General features: G+C 40.6%; 1 protein-coding gene across 8 annotated transcripts in view; it reads left to right on the top strand.

Annotated features, from left to right (window-relative positions):
* The first annotated feature begins 14244 nt into the window (after positions 1-14244).
* The window catches only part of tacc2 (transforming, acidic coiled-coil containing protein 2), a 51826-nt gene continuing 43724 nt past the window's right edge, over positions 14245-22346 (top strand). For all 8 annotated transcript variants that reach the window (XM_036574239.1, XM_036574244.1, XM_036574243.1 and 5 more), the window contains exons 1-2: positions 14245-18659; positions 19343-19450. In XM_036574239.1, coding sequence (XP_036430132.1) covers positions 14404-18659; positions 19343-19450 — 4364 coding nt within the window. In that variant the 5' untranslated portion in view covers positions 14245-14403. The remainder of the gene's footprint in view (positions 18660-19342; positions 19451-22346) is intronic.

Below are 22346 nucleotides of genomic sequence, written 5' to 3'. Positions count from 1 at the left end.
TTTGAACACTAGTGTAACATTTATATTTATATTACTATAAAAAACCGTTAAGTTATCTAGAGCAATTGTGAAACAGTGAAGCTAAACTGATACTGATTCCCAGAGAAACTACAAAGATATATGATCTAAAAGACAAGAGTCCTAACAGATCCTGATGTAATTAAATAGACACAGGTGATGACCTTCAGAACAAATAATAAGTACCTGTTTTTATAACAAACAACATTAAGCATTGCACATTAAGTGGAGAGGACTGTTGTGCCTGAAAATGAAGAGTAAAAGAGTACCGAAAGTTGTTCCTCTAGGTCTGAAGAAATACTAATTTCATAGAAATAAGTTATAACTTTCAGTGGTTACTGACTTATAAATCTTAAGATGAATAACGGAATAATAAGCCTGGGGTTTGAGGGGTTAAATGCAGTTACAGATGGGATGTCCTGTTAGTTAAAGAGTGTTTTGGGTTATTACTGTTGCCATAGTAACCACTGTGTGACTTGGCCCATGTTAGTGAGGAGCTACTGTAATGCAGAATAATGTGCTTATACACATGGCTGGGGGAGACCACATGGAGTCTTCTTTTCAGATTCGCCAAACCTGTAGGTCAAAGGACAAAGGGAGACACTGAACCCTTTCAACCACACAACAGACCTATGACTTTAACACTGTGCTTCATCACCTCTATTGGAAGAATCTCTCTCTGCTCACAGACTCAGGTCATCAGGGCAGCTGTTATTTAATGTATTTATTTCTTTAGCAGGCAACACACAGATAAACATTCTTATATAAAGATGATTTATGTAGCCAAACCTAATTTGTAGCCAACTGTCCCTAGTTAGGCTTTTAAAAGAGGCATGAAGCAAAGAAGTGAGGCAATATGTACAGTAAGTAGAACAAAACAATTTAAAACTAGTTGTTTAATGGACTGTTTAACTGACTATATATTTAGCAGTATGTATCAATGTAAGTATATGTATGTCTGTCCATGTGAGCATGTAAATGTAGGTTTATATCCGTAAATGCTTAATGAATCAATGTAAGCTTGTACAGTGTTGGTGAAGAAGCTCATTGCTTAATTTTATGTGCATTTGCATATGAGAAATTATGACACTATATGAGAGACCTGCAGTGTGTTGCGTGTTGACTGAGGGCTGTACAGATACAGACTACAGACAGGAAACAGGAAGCTGTGAAGCTTCTACCAGAATGTGAGAAACACAGCCATCTATCTCACGCTCTTAGTGTTAAACTACTGTAAACTGTAAATACATGATGGTTATAAATATAATAATATATTTTCCAACACAGCATACTTATTTACCATTATGCATTTTTTTTTACATTTTTTTACATGAATACATAATAACACAGATATTAAGCACACATACACAAAACACTGGCAAAAACCTCACTGAGCTGTTAGTAAAGCTCTGAGCTGGGTTTAGGACAATTAGATCAGTGCTGTAATGGGAGAATGATATTTCTATATCTCTGCAGGATTGAGACATTGGACAGTGTTACAGAGTATTGCAGTGAAAAATCAAATGTCCACAATTCTTCATTCATCCAAGATGAAATTGATCAGCCTGACATGTCTGGTGTCTACATTGTGCTTCTTCAGTTTAGCTCTGGAGCTACAAGGCCAACATTGCTAACAAACACTAGAAGACAATAGTCACTCAAATCTTTTCCATAAATACATTCCTCAAACTTCTCTCAACTTGCTCAACATCCAGGTCCTCATTACGGTCACACAGACTAATGTGGTTTAGGGCACACTGTGACTTTCATAGCACCAGCATGAGCTATAAAAATGCACAAAACCACATAACTTGATCATGTAGCCAAACGTTGCAGATCTGTCATTTCAGACAATGGTGTTCTACACCTGCATGCATGTCGCGTAGATAAATGGAGGCTAATTTAAATTCGCGATTTCTAAAGTGGCAGCCCACAGCGTTTGGTCAAACAGTGAAGCTTTGTTCATTTTTACAATTCACAGTAAGTTGTGATATGCCCTAAGCCACAGTGACATGTCTGTGTGACCTTAATGAAGACCTAGATGTGGTTTGAGAGGAGGGATGTATTTACAGAAAAGATTTAGGTGACTATTGACTTCGAGTGTTTGTTAGCAACAGTAGACTCGTAGCTCCAGCGCTTAACTAAAGAAGGTAACTTTGGACATTTCTTGGCTGTTCAGCTACATCTGAGGTAAGTGGAATAATGTATAAATTTGATTTTCCCCAAACCACTGCTTTACGATCAACTTAACTCAAATTAAACCATAACACAATTTTCTTGTGACTTATTTTCAAGTGAAATGCAAGGAGGGTTTTTGAGCTAGCTTAGTGTTTTCTCTTGATGGTAGATAGGGGTAGAAGAAGGGGGAAACATGATATTAATGGTTAATTATTGGTGCACAGTGATGTAATCAAACTCAGAAGACATCAGAGGTGGGCAAACGTCACTACACTTTAACAAAGATCACAAAAGAACAAGAACTCTGAGTGTCTTTTAAATGGATGAATTGTGCTTAATATGTTCATAGACATGAACTAACAAGGTAAAGAGGTCAAGTTTGACTTCAGGTTGAATTTAAAGGAGTAGTGCATTTCAGTAAATAGAAAAAGTTAAATTGCAGTTAAAATAGTTGGAGTGTTACAAAATGTTAAGTCATTTAACCTTAAAGCAGGTGTGTAAGGGAATTCTGGCCATGGTGAGAGAACCTGAGAAAGTGCAGGAGACTCCTGGGACTGGCATTGTTTTGTAGAGAAAGAGTTCACAGTACTGTAAGTCTTACAGTACAGTGACTGTTTCTGTGATCCTGAATGCCACATTCTGTTAAAGTCTCTTAAAGTTAAAGTCTGTTAAAGTTGAACATGCCTGATATTTCCTTTTGGATGCGAGTTTAAGTGAAACAAGTGGAAAAGTTAATTGACTTTGAACCCCACAGCCTTGATGTCATGTGTTTGGCATAAACAGTATATTTCACTACACTGAGCTAATCCCATACTTTATTTCTCTTTAGCCTTTTACTGTAAAATGATGAAATGTCATTTGGATACTGTGTCTCAGAGTGGAGGGGGCTAGTGGAGTGGGCAGACTCTGGAATTGAGAACTGGCTAGACTTTATCATGAGTGACTTGCAGTTTTCCAGGTGTACTGTCCTGGTTTTACCTGTAACCTGGCACTTTAAGTGTGTATGTTCAGATTCTAAACACTTTTCTGTAGGATTTTTAAATGTAATACTTGAAAACAAACAGAGGAAATCTTGACTGCAACAAAAATAAACACCAGTGTTAAAGAACACTTATTTACACACAATGTGTAGATTATAAACGTGTCACATGTTCCATGGTTTCACAGTGTGAATACACATTTAACTTCTTGGGGGGACCTAAGATAATTATAGAGATTTTAATATGGGGATCCTTCACTGGTGTCATGGCTATTCACAAATAGTATTTTTGGCAATAATCTGTTTTTACACTTTGTCATATAGTACTATGGGAAAGTTTGAAACCCATAGTCACATGACATATTTAATGGATTTGTAAGTGAAAATAAGTCCACATATCCTCTATAAAGAGTTTCAATTTATTTGCTGTTAAAAAAATTGTAAAAATATAAATAAAATACAAAATATGCCATAATTTTTGCTCAGGCCAGTGTGTCCTCTGTGTTTATTTTCACTTATAGAATAGTTTTTTTTTGTACAAGGTGTCCAACCTTTCACATACAACCGCATATATTTGTCACTCAGTATGCCTTTTGTATCACTTACTATTGCACAGGCCCCTGGATGTTTATTTGGTTTGTGAGAGTGTACATTAGCTTTTTGAGCATATAAACAGAAGGAATGCATGTGTATATATTGATGTCATATAATTCACCTAGAAGGAGACGGCGAGATTCTCATGAGAAGAATAGTAATGGATTGAATGTTGAGCTGCAGGAGTAAAGCATCTCTAATGCATTACTGTACACTGCATAAATCTGTAAGAGGATCCACCCTTACTGTAGTGATTTCTTTACGTGTGTACGTGTGTGTGTAATTGTGCTCTTCTCATCTGTCAGTCAATGAGAAGAAATCTGTATGTGATGCTGTGTACATGAATGTTCTGAGTGCAGAGTTGTGTCACTCTGCTGTGCTCATTGCAGTAAATTGCAGATTATAAGCTGTAGTTATGGTCAGTACGGGGCAGATGAGGCGGAGACTTTTTGGAGACTCTGTCCAGATTTACTCTGTCATTCACTAAGCGTCCCAGAGGCCTGGCCATTCACAGACTTTTGCAGCAGCGTGCCGGTGTATGATTAGACGTTTGTAAATGGCTCCGTGGTTTCTGGCGTAGCTGCTTGGTTGGAGGAGGTTGTTTTATAGCTTCGGGAAAGAACAGAAAGGAAAGCAGTTGAACCAGCTTAGTCAGTCTGTTTAATCATTTTTCCTCAATTCCTCTTTCTGTGGAAAAATATCTGCCTGAACTAGTACGCTGCCTGGGCCAAGTACACAATGTGTTTTCAAACCAGCTCGATTACAAACTCAATGAACTGGAGAGACTTGTTTAATAATATGCAAGCACATGGTGCTAAAAGAATGTCCTATCATGAAAATGACCTAATCTTTTATCGTGGTTTACAGTAGTATCACGATATTGCATTAAGACACTACATGTGTAAAATAATACATGTAAGCGGAGTTCTGACTCATTTTTGGAAAACAATAATGTATTGGTAAAAAATTTAACACGAGTGAATGCTGACGGTTACCTTTAAATGCTTAATCATTAATGATTAGTCCAGGCAACTGCTAAAATAAAATAAGGCACAGTAAACATATTTTGATACACTTTCATTTTTAACATACTTTCATAATCTAATGAAATGGCTTCTGTTTTTAGAAAAAAAGTGGAAAAAGATCTTTAAAAACTTTAAAATACATATAAATATATAGAAATATTTTTGTCCACAGACAATAAACTGCTTGTAACGGGAGAAAACATACAGTTCTCTGTTCATTAATTTAATTAATTTTATTATGAACTTAACATTTTTAAGAAGCTATGTTGCCACTTCATTATTCAGACAAGAAATATTAAATACAATTGAAAATCTGTGACAATTTGTGAAATTATTCACTTTCATTCAAGTCATTATTCAAATTATTTGTCAGTTTAAATAAATGCCTTGAATTGGATGAATATGTCGCTAAAATACTACTTTTTTTACATATGTTAATCAGCTTTGCTACAGATTTTTTCTTGATTGGGTCCACTGAAACACCACAGTCCTCCAGTTAATGACCCCGGCTCTAGCTACTAAAACACCAATTAATACATGGGATCATAATGTGACAGCATAGTGGGAGATTGTGAAACCAGTTAATCAACCTTATCGCTGATTGTCAGCACATGTCTAGTGTGTACTCTAGGCTGCGGGCTACTGTTCAACTGTAGAACACTCATTTCCATGTTTCAGCTGCTTCTAGTGAACTGATGTGTGTTGTGTGTAAATGTGTGTGTATACACAACAGCTGTGACTGCGAAGCATGTCTTTTAGATGTTTCTGTTTTTGTATGATGGCATGACAAAAGATCAGAGTGTGTTGTTTGAAATAGCTTACCTCAGCATTGTGTTGACACAGGGTGTGTTTGTTGAGCTTAGATGTCAAAGCCTGAATGCGCTGGCTGCAACGTAGTTCTTGTTTGATTTGGACAATTAAGCAGCGAATGGTAAATAACCATTAGCTCTACCATAGAAACATGTTGTGAACACCTGTTTGGGAATTACTTGCTTCAATAGTCTCAGTGACACACACAACTTAGAAGTGGATTTTTAAACCCTTTTGACTGTTAATGCCTTTTTCTGTGTCTGTCAGGCTGACATTAACACTGAGAGAGTTGCTCAGACGGAGGAGAAATCCAGCAGTACAGAGAACGGATTACTCCAGACTGAAGCTCAGCCCAGCCACAATCCTGCAGCAGAGACGCAGAGCCTTGCTCACGAGGAGCACAGCCAGAGAGAACAGGAAGAGGAGCTGGAGTTTCCGCATGACCTGCTGCCCAGTATAGATCTGAGCACTGAGCTCAACCTCACCTGGGGAGCTTCACTTGGGTAGGCCTCTCTCTTCTTTCTCTTTCAGTCTCTCTCTCTTTGTTGTGTACACACATGCAAACACGTGCAGATAGATGAATATACTAAAGACTAGCACTGACAGATAAAATGGAATCAAATGTCAGTATGTTGTTAGCAAAGGGCAAGTCGCAGCAGGCCGTTGCTGTGGGATACTTTTTTCTGTTTGATGCAAATCATTGAAGCTCAGTTGCATACTCGACTCAGGTAAACAAAAGCATTTTTGTATGAAACAGTACATTTCACAGTGTGCCCTTATACTTCTGTTGAACTGAAGACAGGAATTTACCAGTAATCAAGGAGCACGCAAGCTAGACTGATGCATAAGAGTTTAGTCAAAGGACACAAATTTGTATAAGCACCCCCAAAAAAGGAGTGCACTCTATAAAAACTGGACAGTAATACAGTCAAAATCACAAGATTTTTAATATGTAGTTCCTCTATTTCAGGGGAACATAACTTATTGGACTAAGTTCTCAGTTGTTTATTGGCCAGCTGTGAGTAGATGACTCGTTATGACGAGGCCGGACAAGGTGTAAGGTTTCAAAATTCTGCATAGGCAGTTTGCACATAAGAACCAAGAAACTGCCAATGCCAGTAAAGTATACCATTATAAGGCTTAGAAAATGAAAAACGTTTGGTCATTTTTTATGAGGTAAGAACACCCTGATGAGCTCACGGCAAAACAACCTGGCAGACCACAGCAGTAGATGACTGAAAAATGCTTACAACTGTTAAAGAAATCAAAATCTGAATTTAGCTATGGATCAATCAAAAACTGCTATTGAGAAGAACACCAGGTACAGGTAAGCCTCAAGAACAGAAAGGCCAGGTCTCAGTAAACAAATTACACACAATGTGTGGGACAAAGTCTTATGGAAAGATGAGAAGATGTACCCGAGTGGTGGAATGAGGAAAATGTATTAAAGGGAACTTCTCAGGATTCAAAGCAAATCGTCTTATCTGTGAAACATAGTGGCACAGGCATGTATGAGAACTGCCTTGCTTGTTGATAATGTGAAGGCAAAGGCAGCATAAGTGTACAGAAGATACTTGACTACTCATATTCGAACAACTGCCACAAAACTCAGTGGATGTTGCGAAAAAGACCTAAACCATGTAACTAAAGCAACTGTGAAGTTTTCTGCCATTAAATAGTCGAATGTTTTTGACATACCAAGTTAATCAAGCGACCTAAACCCCACTCTGCATGCATTTCACTTACTGAAGACAAGACTGAAGGTACAAATTCCAGAAACTAGCAAGAACTGAAAATGGTTACCTTACTGGCCTGTCAGCATATTGTTAGGGAAGATGTGTAGAGTCTGGTGAAGTCCGTGAGTCGCAGAGTTCAGGCAGTCATCAGCTTCAAAGGATTTGAAACCAAGTGATGGACGTTACAATGCATTTACTTGACCAATTATGAGTCCAAGGAGGGAAACGGAGATTCCTACATGGCGCAGCTTGAATAAATAAAAATGCCCATAAATTAAAGCTGACCTTTGTCACCAAATAAATGTCAGTGTACTGAAAAACAACAAGAGTTATGCAACTGTCCAATTATATAACTGTCCAGTACCTTACAGGCTATGTATCGTGCTATCCAAAAAAAAAAAGCCTTTTTAAATTTTTTTTATTTTTCTACGTCATTTGAACACAGCAGCTGTCTTTTACATTGTGTGACAATTTTGTAATGAACAGAAACAGACCAATAGAAATGCTCCAAAATTATTTGGAATAAAACCTCTTTACCTTAAGTTCTATTAAAAGTTAAGAACACTTTTATCATTTCCAGTGAAGTTACTTGCCTTTTTTATATAGTGACAATATGTATTTGTGCAGTCTGACACAGTCTTCATGCCTTACTACAAATGTACTGTTCAAAAGCAAAACCTTTGCCTTTGCAGAGAGTATGACCTATCACATTCTATTCCACTGTCTTCAATGAGCACATAAACAAAGCCGAGCAAATTTCCATGAATCTGTGACTCATTGTTGTGGAAAGTTTGACTGGAGCAGCCTTGTGCAAGAGCATGTGGGCAGTTGAAGTGGTAGTGCAGGTGTAATGTAAGCACTTATGATTCAAATAATAGCACTGCAGTGTGATTTTAAAGAGAGGGCCTGATGTTTAGAATGTGATTTGTTCAGAGTCACTGAGTCTTAAGCGCTGACATAGTTGGGAATTATGAAAATCCAGACATGTCATGATAGGAGTCATATCAGATTACAGAGATCACAAACAGAAGAAGCATTTGATGGAGCCTCAACTCATACCATTAGAAAGTCTGTGTAACAATATTTTAGATGTATCAAGAGAGCACTGAATCCCTTTGTATAACTCATATATGATGTTAGGTTTTCTCTTCATGCACATCTATGTGTGTGTTTGTGTTCGTTCTTGTGCATTTGTGTGTGTAGCAGCAAACAGGTGGGCTCATGTGAAATGAAGAATGAGCCGGTGTCACTGAGTGAGCAAGTTAACCCCCTTCTGGTAGGACTGCAGCATTACATGGAGGCCAGTCCACCAGTAGTGGGCCTCATAGAGAGGTAACACAGTAGTAGCAAAATGGAGTCAGAGAGATATCAAGCCCAATGCAGCATTGTGATAATACATACTAATTGAAACAGACATTTATAGGAATAATCGCATTATTTGGATTTGAGGTTGTTTTGTTGAGTTTGGGATGTCTGTCATTGCACTTCTGTTCTTGCTTATGTATATTACCCTCTGTGTGTCTGAAGGGAAATGCCCCCTTCAAAACTGTAGTCCAGTATAAACAAGAGGAAAGAACACATTCCCTTTATAATACCCTCTTAACAGAATGAACAAAAAACATGTCCCCAAACAGAACTGTGTCTCAGAATCCCTTACCAACTGTATTATATTGGCATAGAGAGGGTTACATGACACCCTGAGGTAAATGTCTGAAACATAAATTTATTAAAGCTGCACTATGTAAGATATTTTTGTTAAAAATAACAATATAATTGAGTCAGGAGGAAAAAACATACTAAAATATGGTGTCCATGTGCTGCTAAGGGTCACCCTGTAAAGCTTGAAATTGTTATTTTTTCAGACTACTTTATATGTCTTTATACATCAATGTCACACAACGTCAAACATATGATGACAATAGTAGATAAATCACTTACATCAATCCAAATCCCCAAAACTTCCATAGTGTAGCTTTTAAAAATAGTAATAAAAAAAGAAATGTCACATAAAATTGAGCTATAGTTTAAAATCATACTGGTACAGTATAAATCTTTCTTTCTGTCATTTTGACTCAACATGCATTAGGTGTGGGTGATATGGCAAAAATATAGCATCATGATACTTCAAGACATTTTCTCGATACACAAAAGGTATCACAATATTTAATTTTGCATAGCTTTTGTAAGTTTGAACAGAAAAATAATTACACATCAAGTTGGTTAGTGTTGTACTGACGATATCCACAATATGGTCAAAAAAATTATGATTTAATGTGACGCAATTCATCACAATAACATTAAATATTGTCATATTGTCCACCCTACATTACATTCACATTGCATTGAAACCTCCTCATGAAGTAACCACTGAGAATGATTGAACAAGAATATTATCTTTAATATGAATTTGATGCAGCCTAGATCTCTCTGTCTCCTTAAAGCGTGTTGGGTGTGCTTGTTCATGCACTGTTGTTTTATTCTGCTGTGCACTGAATGAAGATGCTGAGTGGTTTATTGACCGTTTGGAGTCAGGCATGGACTCCTCTGTTGGTAATGTGTCTAGACTGAGATAGTCTTTAGCATGATGTGTGTCAGACCATGCTGAAGCACTCTTTAACACTAAATCTGGCAGTATGGCATGTGGTGAACATGTGGCTACCAGATCTTAAGTCAGAGAGATGTCATCTTAACAGGAGATAAATGTATGTCTGTGTTTGTGGATGTCAATGAGTGTGTACAGAATGCATGTGTGTGAGCTTGGTTTTGCTAAATGACTTGTCAGTGCACACTAGCCTTAGATCTATATTTGCATAAACAGACTTGGGATCCACTTATATTTGACATGTTAAGTGGTACATTTTTGTGAGAGGAAAAAAAAGAGGTTTTCAGCTGAGCAAGCTCAATAACGGTAAAAACACACCCTCACTTTATAGTTTATAGCTTCTTGGATTCAAGCCTTCAGGATCCCATGTGTTAAACAGCTGTTATGCAGTATATTTTCCCACTCCCAGCACACTGCTTCTGAATAAATACATACCTGATCTTTTGTGGATGGCAGTGATTTAATCATTAGGGTAAAAAGATGGTTAATCCCAGGCTGAGGATTGTAGTTAATGGAGAGAACACAGCGGGGAGTGTCTGCAGTACAGTAGGCCTTGCAAAGCTGTGCTAGAGTTTGCCTCAGGCGTGGTATGCAAAGACACATACATACAGGCATGGGCCTGCTTTTCAGCACACCCCCTCTCCCTTCCCGAATCTGGCAGAGTGTATTATTAAGATATTTTGCCTTGTAAAAAAGCAGTGGCAGCTTTTCAGTAATGATTATTTATAGGAAAAACAGAGGAGTATGGACCAGCCTGTTGTTACAGCAACACTGTCAGGGAGAACTGAAAGGTGACTTTGTGAACCACTTTCCAATCAAAGAGGACAATCATTTTGTGTTGGTTTGTTTCCATTTGAGATTGAAGATTATCGATTATGTTTTTTCAAATGGCAGACAAAAATGTGCTGGGTAAATGCTCTCTGCCCTCTATGAAAGTCTCTTTAAATACAGGGAACATGGGATAAAGCACTGAGGTTGAAAAAAAGGTGGGTTATATGGGAATAAGTCAGAGCCTTTTTATTGGCTAGTGACTCAGCCGTTGTGATTCAGCAACCATAAACGAAATCGCGAGACTGGTGATAATGCACTGCCCTTTCTGATGCCTGCTTGACTAGGGCTGATGACGACTGTGTGACTTTGTTTTGTGCTTGGGTGCTGTTCTTGAATTGGGAGTGGCAAATCAAAAGGACTTGGGCTGAAAGAAGTCAAGCAAATAGATTGCTTTTTTGTGGCTAAACAGTATGTGAATGTGCCTGGCTGTCTCTAATGAAGAGCCTTCTTTCCTGTGTGGAATAATAATAACAGCTTGTCATGCTGTGATATTGCATGAAGTCTTACCCTGCCTGTGGAGTGTAGTGGAATGGTGTGCTCTGACTGCAAGTTTTGGATTGCTGTGTGGAATGAACAGCTGTGTGCTGACCACAACAGAACCTTATCTCCAACATTCTCTGTTGGTGAATCCCATACAGCCAAGATGGTGACCCAGAGAGCCCACCTCAGGAACAGCCACAGTCACCCAGGATGATTCAGGAAAAGGCTCCATCACACCAGCTCTCAGCTTCACTACTGGATCTTGAGCTCCAAGAAGCCTTTCAAAGATGTGAGGAACAAATGGCCTCTTTTGGAATGTCCTCCCAATCAATTACTCCTTGTACTGCAGATCAGATTGATCATTGTCTGTCTGTGCCCCTGTCTGAAAATGACAATGAGAATGAGGAGCAAATCCAGAGTGCAGCTATCAGTGAGCATCCTTTGTCACTGCCACTTGCTGAATCTCGAGCAACACATGACATGGGTTGCCATGAAAATACTGGAGCACAAACAAATGATGCAGCAGATTGTACAGAGGAGGTTGTGTTTAGCTTCAGAGACTACATACTTGGGAAAAAGCAGCCAGATACAGTCAGTGTGGAAGATACTAATGAAATTGCTTTAAAACACAGTGTGGACAGCCAGCCAATGATGGAACATCAGAACAAGTCTGACAAAGAGTTAGAGGCTGGCAAAGCTGAAAAGAGACAGGAACAAATACTCAAAAACAGCTCAGATTCTGAGGCATTTAGACAGACTGAAGAAAAGGAAACTCCAGGTTGTGTCACCACACTATATGAAGAAGACTCACCCAAGAAGGAGAGTACAAACGTGTGCTGTACAGCATCACCAGAGATTGGAGGCTTTCAAAGAACTTGTTCAGTGGAAGAACTGCAGGCAAAAAACACACAAAATATGACCACTAACATGGACACCACATCTGAAACAGATATTTTGTTAACTGATGGTTCACCAAAAGGGTCTTCCACACAGAATCACACACATGCTCATTTAGTGTCTTTGAAAGCAGAACTAAACACCCAGGTGGAGTCAAAGAAACAGGCACAAATCAGCACTCAGACTATGACTCAGACAGAAACAAGCACTGAACCTATGACAAATTCAGATAATCAAGGAGAAGGATTGGACGTCCCGAAACAGTTAGGGCTTCAGTGTACAAAGCCCATCTGCTCCCCACCTCCAGAGCTTGTGTCTAACCAGGCTCATCTTACCCTGCTGGAGGCTACACCTGCCCCCTTACTGGACCATCTGCATGAAACTCAGCAGCAGGGTGACCACAGTCCAACAGTTGAACCCTGCAAGTCAATATCGGAACATGAAACCACACACCACAGCCATTCGATAGGAGGGGTTGGCGATGAGAAACATGTGCCTGAGGCATCTGCCGATACCACTGTGATTGATTTTGGATATGTTAAAGCCAACCCTGAACATGAGCATGAAATGAGTTGCAGTTTACAGGAGCATGCGTTTTGTCTAGGCACTGAAGCTGGCACACACACTGTGGTGCGGGGGAACACACACACTCTGAGCAGAGCTGGTGCTGAAGAGAGGAGGAAGGAGGAGGAGGAGGAGGAGAGTGCCCTTGAAGAGGCTTCAGCACCGGCCGTTGATTCTGCGTTGCCACTGACAACACCCACGATGCCAGAAATGATAGAATGTGAGGGAGTGGGAGAGAAGGAGATTGGTGATGCGTGCCAGATAGCCGCAGCAACAGTAAAGGCATCAGCAAAAGAATCTGTAGTTGGAACCACTGAATTACAGGAAGCGGGTGACTCTCCAAGTTCTGAGGGAAAAAAGAGTGAAATTATTGCAGCAGAAAAGCACCTAAATTGGTTACTTTCCTCAGAAACAAACAGCTTACCTGCAGCAGAAGCCGACGAGGTAGAAATCGCATCTGAGGTGGGCTGTAGCAGCAAAATGCCTCAGAACTCTGAGGAGGATGAAAAGGGAGGAGATCCGCCAGTTGATGGCTCCCTGGGGACAGACATGCTTTCTGCAAATATGGAGAGGGAGACAGGCACAGTGAGTGCTGAGGACAAGATTGTGATCACTGCCTCTCCACCAGGGCTTCACGACAGACGTGACTGGAAGGGAAAGAGCTCTGAGTCACTAGAGAGAAAGGGAGAGGGAGGGACAGAGGAGAACGAAGAGGAGGGGAGAGGGAGAGAACAGGGAGGAGCTCAGACTTTATTCACACAGCAGGCAGACCATACCACAGGGCTGTCACTGACAGAGAGCGAGACGCATCCACTCCATGACAACGCAGTGTCATTGGCGGCAGCGCAGCAAAGAGGTGAGCTCGTCACTTCCGTCACAACAGCCAGAGCTGAAACAGCCTTAGCCTCTTTGACCAGCAGCGGAACAGAAGCCTGCAGCTCTCCAAACCTCGCCTCTCCTGTCTCCATCTTAAACTTCACAGAAACAGAGAGAAAGGCACTGGTAGAGAAGAAGACTCATCTAAAAAAGAGTTTGAGTGCATGGGGAGAAAAACTGCCAAGCAGTGAAATATCACATCTCCCAGCAGCCTCTGCAGATGGTGAAGATTCTGCAGATCAAGCCAGCTATCAACAGGTGCAGAGTACTCTGTGGACTCAAACTCCAGGCAGTGGCACACAACAGGTCGAGACAGGGACAGAACAAGAAACAAGGAGTGAAGATCAACATTTATTGTCTACATCTCAGCTGAAGATGAGGGATGTCACTGGACGGTGTAGCAATGTGGAGGGGACCCCATCTGCAAAAGAGAATGTGGACCCTGCAGAGGAATTGGACGGTACAACTTTGTCCAACCGGGTGACTGGGTTTGCTTCTCTACCTCCATTGACGGTTCATGAGAATCTGCGGCACCCAGTAAGTGAGGCTAGCTTTAACTTTCAGGGCTTTTTTAGCACCAGCAAAGCAGAACCTCCCCAACAGACAGCTCCCGCTATACGTAAGAGTACCACAGAGTCTCAGGAGACAAAGGGAAACACTGCTGTAAATGAAAATGTTCAAGTACACAGTGAAAGTGAGAAAGAAAATGGTGCAAAAGATAAAACTGTCAGTATTGTTGAAGAGACACGTTTATCACCCTCAGTCACAAATTTGAGTATTAATGATCCAAAGACTGCTGAGGAGAACACTGAGATGAACAAAAATGCTGAAATTCTTGTGAAAAACGAAGAGAGGCAAACAAAGGATGAAACTGTAATCATTACTCAGAACAGCCTGGAGCATACACTTTCTGTCAAGCCTACTAAAGAAGAAACTACTATACTGCAGGATACCACTCTACAAGCGGGAGGAGGTGTCAGGAGTCTTTTCTCTGCTGTGATGTGTCAGGGAGCTGACCTCATTGTGTCTGATGAAGAGGGAGAGAAAAAGACAGGGGTCTCGGTCACCACAAAAGAAAACGTGGGTGCTAAGTCAGTGGAAAAACATGTGACTGCAGCAGTTAAAAGAGAAGAAACATGCTTACTGAGTGACAGTACACAGCAGGAGTCAAAGCCAGAGTCAAATCCACTGGGAGGTGTTTGTGAAGAGCTCTCTGTCAAGTCTGAGGTGAAACCTCTCTCATCTATCCCATCTCCTGCTGCAGGCTCAGAAACAGACAGTGTGCTCCCTAGTCACTCTACTAAAAGTACATGCATATCACAGCAGGGCCAGAGGCCAAATCCTGAACAGCCCCCTGTGATGTCAGAGGGGTGTCCTCAAACAAAACCTGCAGAGCACACAGATGAGCTGCAATATCAAACGGACTCAGGTCATGAGGATGGAAAAGTCACAGAAATTGCTATTGATGTTGTGGGTACAAAGGATTCTACTCACCCTGCTATGGAAGTGCCTGGTCCAGTGGAAGGAATTTTTCCCTTGCCCAGCATTCAGAATGATCCTAAAGTGCCTATTGTGCTCAGGCCTCCTGGCCCTATGCTGAGTCACTGGGAGTTCATTAACGACTGTGATGTTTCTGTCCCAGGAGAGGAAGTGCAGTGCCGCTCCGACCATTATAACAATGGAAGTGACGTTGAAGTAGGGATGAGAGGTGAGATTTCAAAAAGCGATACTGTTGAAAAAACTGAAGAACCTTCTGGGGCTGTGGAGGAAAAGGGAGAAAACAAAGTCTCCTTCTCTACGGATGTCTCGGCAGCGGATATGATAGCTGTTCATGCTTCTTCCATACTAGAGGCCCAGTTAGCACCTAAAGAACTAGAACCGCAGGAAACTGATTTGGCAGGAGAGAGCCTACATAATCATGAAAATGCAAATGAGAGGAAAGATACTGTGATAACTGAGAATGCTGGAGATGGAAAATCTGAAATATATGTCACAAGGCCATCAGAGAAGCAATTAAATACTGATCATGGAAGAGATCCAGTCTTTACACCTACAAAAGGCATAACTGCTAGTTCTACAGGACAAGATGCTGAGCAAAATGCTGAAAATACTGAACTGTTACGCAGTTCCTATCACTGTGGTGACGGCAAGTTTTACGAACGCTGTGATGCAGTTTCTGAATCCGGTGGCACTAAGCCGAAGATGTCAACAGCAGTTAAGTTTGACCTTTCCTCTGAACATGCCAGCTCAGAATCAGTAGATATCAAGGCTGATGTTCAGGCCTCAGCGTCTGCCACTTCTAATTCCTTAACAGATATAGAAAGCTCTGTTCCTGAGGAATCCTCTGGGGTGGAGTCTTTCAAATCAATCTCCTCTGTGACAGCACAACTCATTGCCTGTGACACCAACACCAATCTTAGCCAGATGCCTACAGAGCAAACATTGAATTTTGTTGAAGATGGCACAGTTGTTGTAGCTGGGGTATTAACTCAACAGCATCTTTCGGTAAACACAGAAGGAATGCATCAAGAATATCATGAAGGAGAAAAACTAATGATTAATTTACAGCCACAAGAGGAACAACAGAGTGCAAATGAGGTTAATCTGCTTAAAGAACAATCCAGTACAGATAAACATAATATCTATGATGATAAAAAGTATTGTGATGAGCAGTCATCTGAGAACCTAAGTGCAGAGAATGAGCAAGTGGCTAAAGATCTTAAAGAAGAGAAAACAAGCACTTCAGAAGTGCAGCATGAAGAAGGAATGGAAAAAGAACATAGACATAAAAATCAGAAATTAATAAATGTGGACCATGAGTTTACGCCAAAAGAGAAAAAGGACAGCAAAGAACAAAAACACTTGGATAAAACAATTCCAGGACAAACTGCTGTTCTGTCTGATCCTGGCTTAGTCTCCTCAGGGCTTCTAAAGGAAGATCAGAGTTGTGGTAGGTCATTGATTGAGGGCACTGATCCGTTCATGGATCAGAACCTGTCTGCAGTGCTACCAGTGGTGCAGGAGTCATGCTGTGATAAGGACCACACAAGTGAAAAGAAGGCAGTGAGTGAATTGGATTTGGCACCTGTCCTGAATGTGAACTCTCATCCTCCAGGTCTACAACAGCCACAGAAACAGAATGCCACAGAAACAGTGTTAGGTGAAGGTTTAGAGAAGCGTGAATGTGTTTGTCAAGAAGATGCCAAGGTTAGCTGTCTTAATTCTGAAGAGGAGGCCAAACGGATTTTAGAAAGTAGAGAAGGAGCTGAGACCTCCTGTAGTGGTTTGGTGGAGTTGGAGAGTGTCATAATGCTAGGAGGTGATGAAAACAAGATTACTGAGGGTCAAATGTGTCATGATGGAACGACAAGCGAAAAGGAACTCAAAACCAAACTCACAGACCTTGGAAATGTATCTCCCATAATCAAAACCACATCATCTGTTTTGAGTGAATCTAGTGCAGAAAATATAGACACCAACCAAATAGACCAGAAGGTGGAGAAAGAAAATGAAGGGGGTAAATTGCCAGGCATTTCAGCAGCAGCTGCTGAAAATACAGGGGTTGAACATGAATTTGAGGACCTACTAGGATCTGTCAGGACAGCATCACATGAAAGTGAGAACAAACCTCCAGCTTGTACTAGTGAATCAGAGGTTAACGTGGATAAATCTGGAAATCTGGAGAACACCTTTACTGACCCCAATAAAGTTGCAGAACTGGCTATAAATGATTCAACCAAGCCTGTTGAGAATTCCAGCAGCTCACACAAAAAAGAGGACCAGTCTTTGAATGCGGTCATCCTTGGCAACAGCAAGTGTACTGAAGTATGCACCAGTCAGGCTGACATTGTGTTGGCTTCTGTTCCTGGAACTCCTGGAGGTCTGTCTAGTGAGCAGGAGGCCGAGCCTCCTGTCCAGCTCACTCTTAAGCATACTCCTGATATTGGTGCTCCTTTGCTGGCTCCTGTGCTCCAAGAGAAAGCAGAGAGTGACAATGTGGATGAGGTCCCTCAAGACATGGATAATGCAGATATCACAAATAAAGCTCAATCTCACCTCATGGAACTCCCTATCACACCAACTAATCTAACTAACCAGGCTGAGACCATGGCTTTGGAGGTAGAGCAACATAACCAGACAGCCCCTCTAGACTCCAGAGGGGTGTGTCAGGACCAAGTTCATGAAGAGCAACTAAACACTGAATTACTGTCTCTTAAAACATGTACAGGGACTGAAGAGGAGGTCAAAAATATAAAGACTCAAGCAACAATTTTAGCAAGTGAGTGCAGGAAGGAAGAGATAGGTGGATGCAATGAGGAGAGAGGAGAGAACGAGAACAGGAAATTCACAGAAATGTGTGAAAGTGTTGAGACCAGGTCTTCAGAGCCTGATTTTAAAGACAGAGAGGAAGGAAATGAGAGCAAGTTGTCTGAAAATATAGAGGAGAACTCTATGTCCCTTACAATCAAAACAGTGAGTAGTGGCTCTGATCTGTCAGCATCAGGCACTGCTGGAGGATTGCAGTCTGAACAGAAGCAGCTCTCTGTTACTGAATCATCATTATTCCCTGAATCCACTGCTGTCTCCATGGTGACAAACTCACAGGACTCCTCTCAGACGTTACCCAGTCCTAGCACTCAGCCCAGTCAGGAGTCTACGAAGTCCTTCATTCAAAGTCTACGTGAAAATGCCTCAGAAATGCCAAAACCTGAGAGTGAAGAGAATCATGACCCAACAGACAGTTCACGTGGAGAGGTGGACTTCATTCAACTCGGCAATGAAATACAGAAGGAAAAGACTGATGGTAGTGAGGACAGCAAACAAGTATTAAAAGATGAGCAGAGATCAGTTAGTCCAAACACTAGCGTGTCACAAGCTGAGGATGTTTCTGGCAGCCTAGGTCCAGCTGTTGGCCCTGTAAAAGAGATGAATCTAGAGACTGTGAGGCAAGGCACAGAAGGATCATGTGAGAGTTTGGACTGGCTCAAAGCAATGAGAGAGGCAGTGTCCATCTCTCAGACTTCACAGGAGTATAAGGCTGAGATCCCTCATGGACCTGCAGACAACAGGTACTGCGGCCTTAAAAGTTGTTTATATTTGTGTGTGAGAAAGAGTGCTTGTGGAATCATTGCTATTGGGACACAATAGTATCTCCATTTTTTCTTTTTGGTTACTTTTTTAATATACATAATTTGAAAACCAGCTTACATTGTGTGAAAAATTCATGATAAATGGACAAACAGAAATGGGTAAAAATTGCCTGGAGTAAAAGTGTATCATGTCAACTTAGATTAAAAGTTAACTTTTTTCCCTTTCCTGAAAAGTTGCTTTTGTGGAGATAAGAATTTTTGTTCCGACAGCAACAGTTTACTGAGTAACCATGATGATATTTTTGATGTTAGCATTTGGCATAGAAAACACTGTGTCTATGTAACTAGTTTCCATTTTCAATTGCAAACAGATAAGCAAGCGTAGATCAAGGCTTTACCGCAGCATTAATAATTGTGGTGGTTTAATGCACGTGACGTATTGAGTGAAAGTGGAGACAAGTGCAAGCACTACGACAGCCCATTATCCCTTGAAGGTGACCTCAGCAGTGACATCAGCTCATGCCCTTTAGGGCAAGAAAGGGCCCATTCATATACACACCCACAAACACAGCACACACTCTCACAGCCTGTAAACAATTGCTGATAGGATCTTTGCATTGTGACGTTCATCATCTCTTGATCTACTTGCTCTTTCTCCCTAGACCATTTGAGACCCTTGACTCACCTCAAGCTGAAGTAGAGTTCCAGACACCTAGTGAGGAGAGCTTTCCCCCAGCGAAGGAACAGCCAGAGGAGCTACCAGACAGCAGGTAAGAGCTTGATCCTCCCACATTTCCACACATGGCACTCTTACATAATCACACTTGTGGTCATTTTCATGGTTGTTTTTGCCAGAAACTGGCTTTAAAGGGATAAAAGATGCTAAAGAAGCAACATTTCCTTTTTGGTGTCGACATTCTGATAAGATTTGACTGTTAGAGTTCATAATCTCCTGCTAAGACTGATTCAGGGCTGGGGTAAAGCTCCAGATGGCTTGAGTTTAAATCGCAGAAGTGATCGGATTAAAATAATATCTGTCTCCTAAGCCCTAACAAACATCTGTAGGCTACACACGAGGCCACTGCTGAGAGAAACAAACCCTTGCTGGTTGATGATCATTCAGACCGCAGGGTAGAGTAGAAGTTCATGCAGGACTTCAGGAGATGACATCATGACTGAAGAGTGAGAGGAGTCAGTTCCTTGACAGCTGCTATCTTAATGGAATGTAGGGAAGGTAAGGTAATATAAAGTATCTAGCAGTAATCTTCTAGTGAGGTTTTACCATAGCAGCAAAAGTAAAGCCTATTTGTAGTGTTGTAGCGATTGAGTCTGAGATGGTGAGTTAATGGGTTCGGTCTCGACTCGGTCTCAATGTCTTTTGTACTCTGTCTTATCTTGTTCTTGTGATGAGGTGGACTGTTGTTCTTGAAACCAGCCGAGTGCAATGCCTCTGTCTGGGTTAACTGGAAACGGAACCTTTCTATTATTATTGAAAATGTATCCTTTCCATGATGAATTTACTGGTTATTTTTTGTTTGTTTATGATATATATATAATGTTATCATTATATTTCATATATTGTTTGGCTTTATATATTTTGTATATTGTTTCTGAGAAGCAGAGACAGAGAATCATTACCATCATTTACTTCCTAAAGTTACATCAAAGTTGGATTAAGGCTATAATAAATTATTATTTAATAATATTTTTAAGCTACATATTGTTTAATGTTATATTTTACAAAATATAACATTATACATGAATATATATCATGTATAATGAATGATAATGAATATACAATGAACTACAAACAAATTTTAGTTTTGCTCCTTTCTTCTTTTTATTTTTTGATATTCTGAAAAATTTTGACCTGGGTCGGTCTCGCCACTCTTGGTCTTGGTCTTGACTTGAGACTTGCTTTTAGTGGTCTTGACTACAACACTACCTATTTGTAAAGAGTTTGTGCAGAGATGTCTTGGATTTCACAGTGTTGATGTTTTCGGTAATGTTGCTATGTTGTATTATATGAGTAGCCTAACATTATTTTAGACCTGCTAGGGATGATAAGAATTTTCCTATGACAATGTTTAATTATTCATCTTCAATATTAGACTTTCTTTTCTGTGTCTTGCTCTTCCTCCCTCATCCTCTTCCTTGTTCATTTAATATCCTCTTAGCTATAAAACCCTATAACCACAGCATATGCAAATGGAGCACTTGCTGCTTGTCAGTCACAGTGTCTGACCCAGGCTTTTACTGAGGGAGACAGACAGGGGCCAGAGAGACAGAGAGAGACAGCCTTTCTCATTTATTTTGAATTTCTGTCTTATCTCTCTATGCATGAAGGTTAGCTTGTTAGCTCACATTGGTGTTTAGTGGTTTTGTGCACTGGCAGCGTGTCAGAGTGGCTTTAGCTGATGCCTGTCCTACTGTAACTGTAAGATTCTTTCTGGCTCTCCCTCAGGCTTGGACCACAAGGAATTTAGGCTACATGCGTGAGTCTATGAGTGTGTGTGCATATGTGTGTGTGTGTGTTCGAGATTGCACAGCCATACATATGTGTTTGCTATTTGCGCCAACACCCTCACATGAGGTCATTCCTAGAAGCCTGTCACTCTAGAACAAAAGGCATAGTGCAGAAGCACACTCCACTGTGAGTGAGTGCAAGTGTGTTATAGACAGAGAGAGAGAGAGAGAGAGAAGGCCCATGAAGTGGCTGTCGGAGGTATTTTGAGTGCAGGCGCCAAAGAGAACACTCTCCATGCTGAACTTTATACTGACTCGGCCTGGTTGACTCTGCGCTTGGTAAGTTCTGAGCTTACTTTGGTGTTATGAAGTTTAAAGCCATTTCTCTTCCTTGGTGATGCTGTAGTGTTTCAGTATTTTCACTTGTGAGTATGCTAAGTACTGTTAATTACAGCCCGTATGTGCTGACCTCAACAGATGGAAGGTGGGAGGTACTGTATGTTAAGGAAAGTGGGAGGGAGATAATGTGTTGGAGCATGATTAAATGTGTCATGGAGAAGCACAAATCTCTATGACTGTCTCCCTCTCTCCTTCATAGTTTCAGACATCTGATAATTATGCATAGTCTGATCACTCTGTTTAGTTTATGTTGACAGAGAGCGAAATGTCTCTGTCAGTGTGGAAAGTAATATATACTCTGAGATTAGGGCATTTGCATGTGCATTTATCTGCACCGTTCTTTCCACTCTGCCTAATATAAACTCATGCTAGCTGGGTCCGCTCACAGTGCCCATACCAATAACAGACAGTGTTCTCCTGTGTGGGCATCAGCTCTCATTTTAATTCTCACAGTCTGAAGTGCATATTAGCTGTTTGACATGAATATAGCCGGTGTTTTTTTTAAAGGTGATTTTCAGGACAAGTAATTTTTTGTAGAACCTTCTGTTTTTAATTTTGACTCACCTTCTGAGAAAGATTAGTCTTCATTGAAATACCATATTGTCACGAGTTTTACTTAAAAACGTTATTTTCCCTTTGCCTGCTGTCAGAATTTTTGATGAATAGAGCAGTGGAAATGGCCCAAATTAGTTGGATTACATTAACTTCCAAGTTAGTCATGTTTTTTCTTTCTCCTGTAAACTTTCCGTTTCAGAGATGCAACGATTTGTTCTGACACTAATGATATATTCCTGGGTTTAG

Source organism: Colossoma macropomum, unplaced genomic scaffold (assembly GCF_904425465.1).
Source record: "Colossoma macropomum unplaced genomic scaffold, Colossoma_macropomum, whole genome shotgun sequence".
Classification (NCBI taxonomy): domain Eukaryota; kingdom Metazoa; phylum Chordata; class Actinopteri; order Characiformes; family Serrasalmidae; genus Colossoma; species Colossoma macropomum.
The sequence above is the reverse complement of the archived record's forward strand: the minus strand, read 5'-3'. Positions and strand labels throughout refer to the sequence as shown.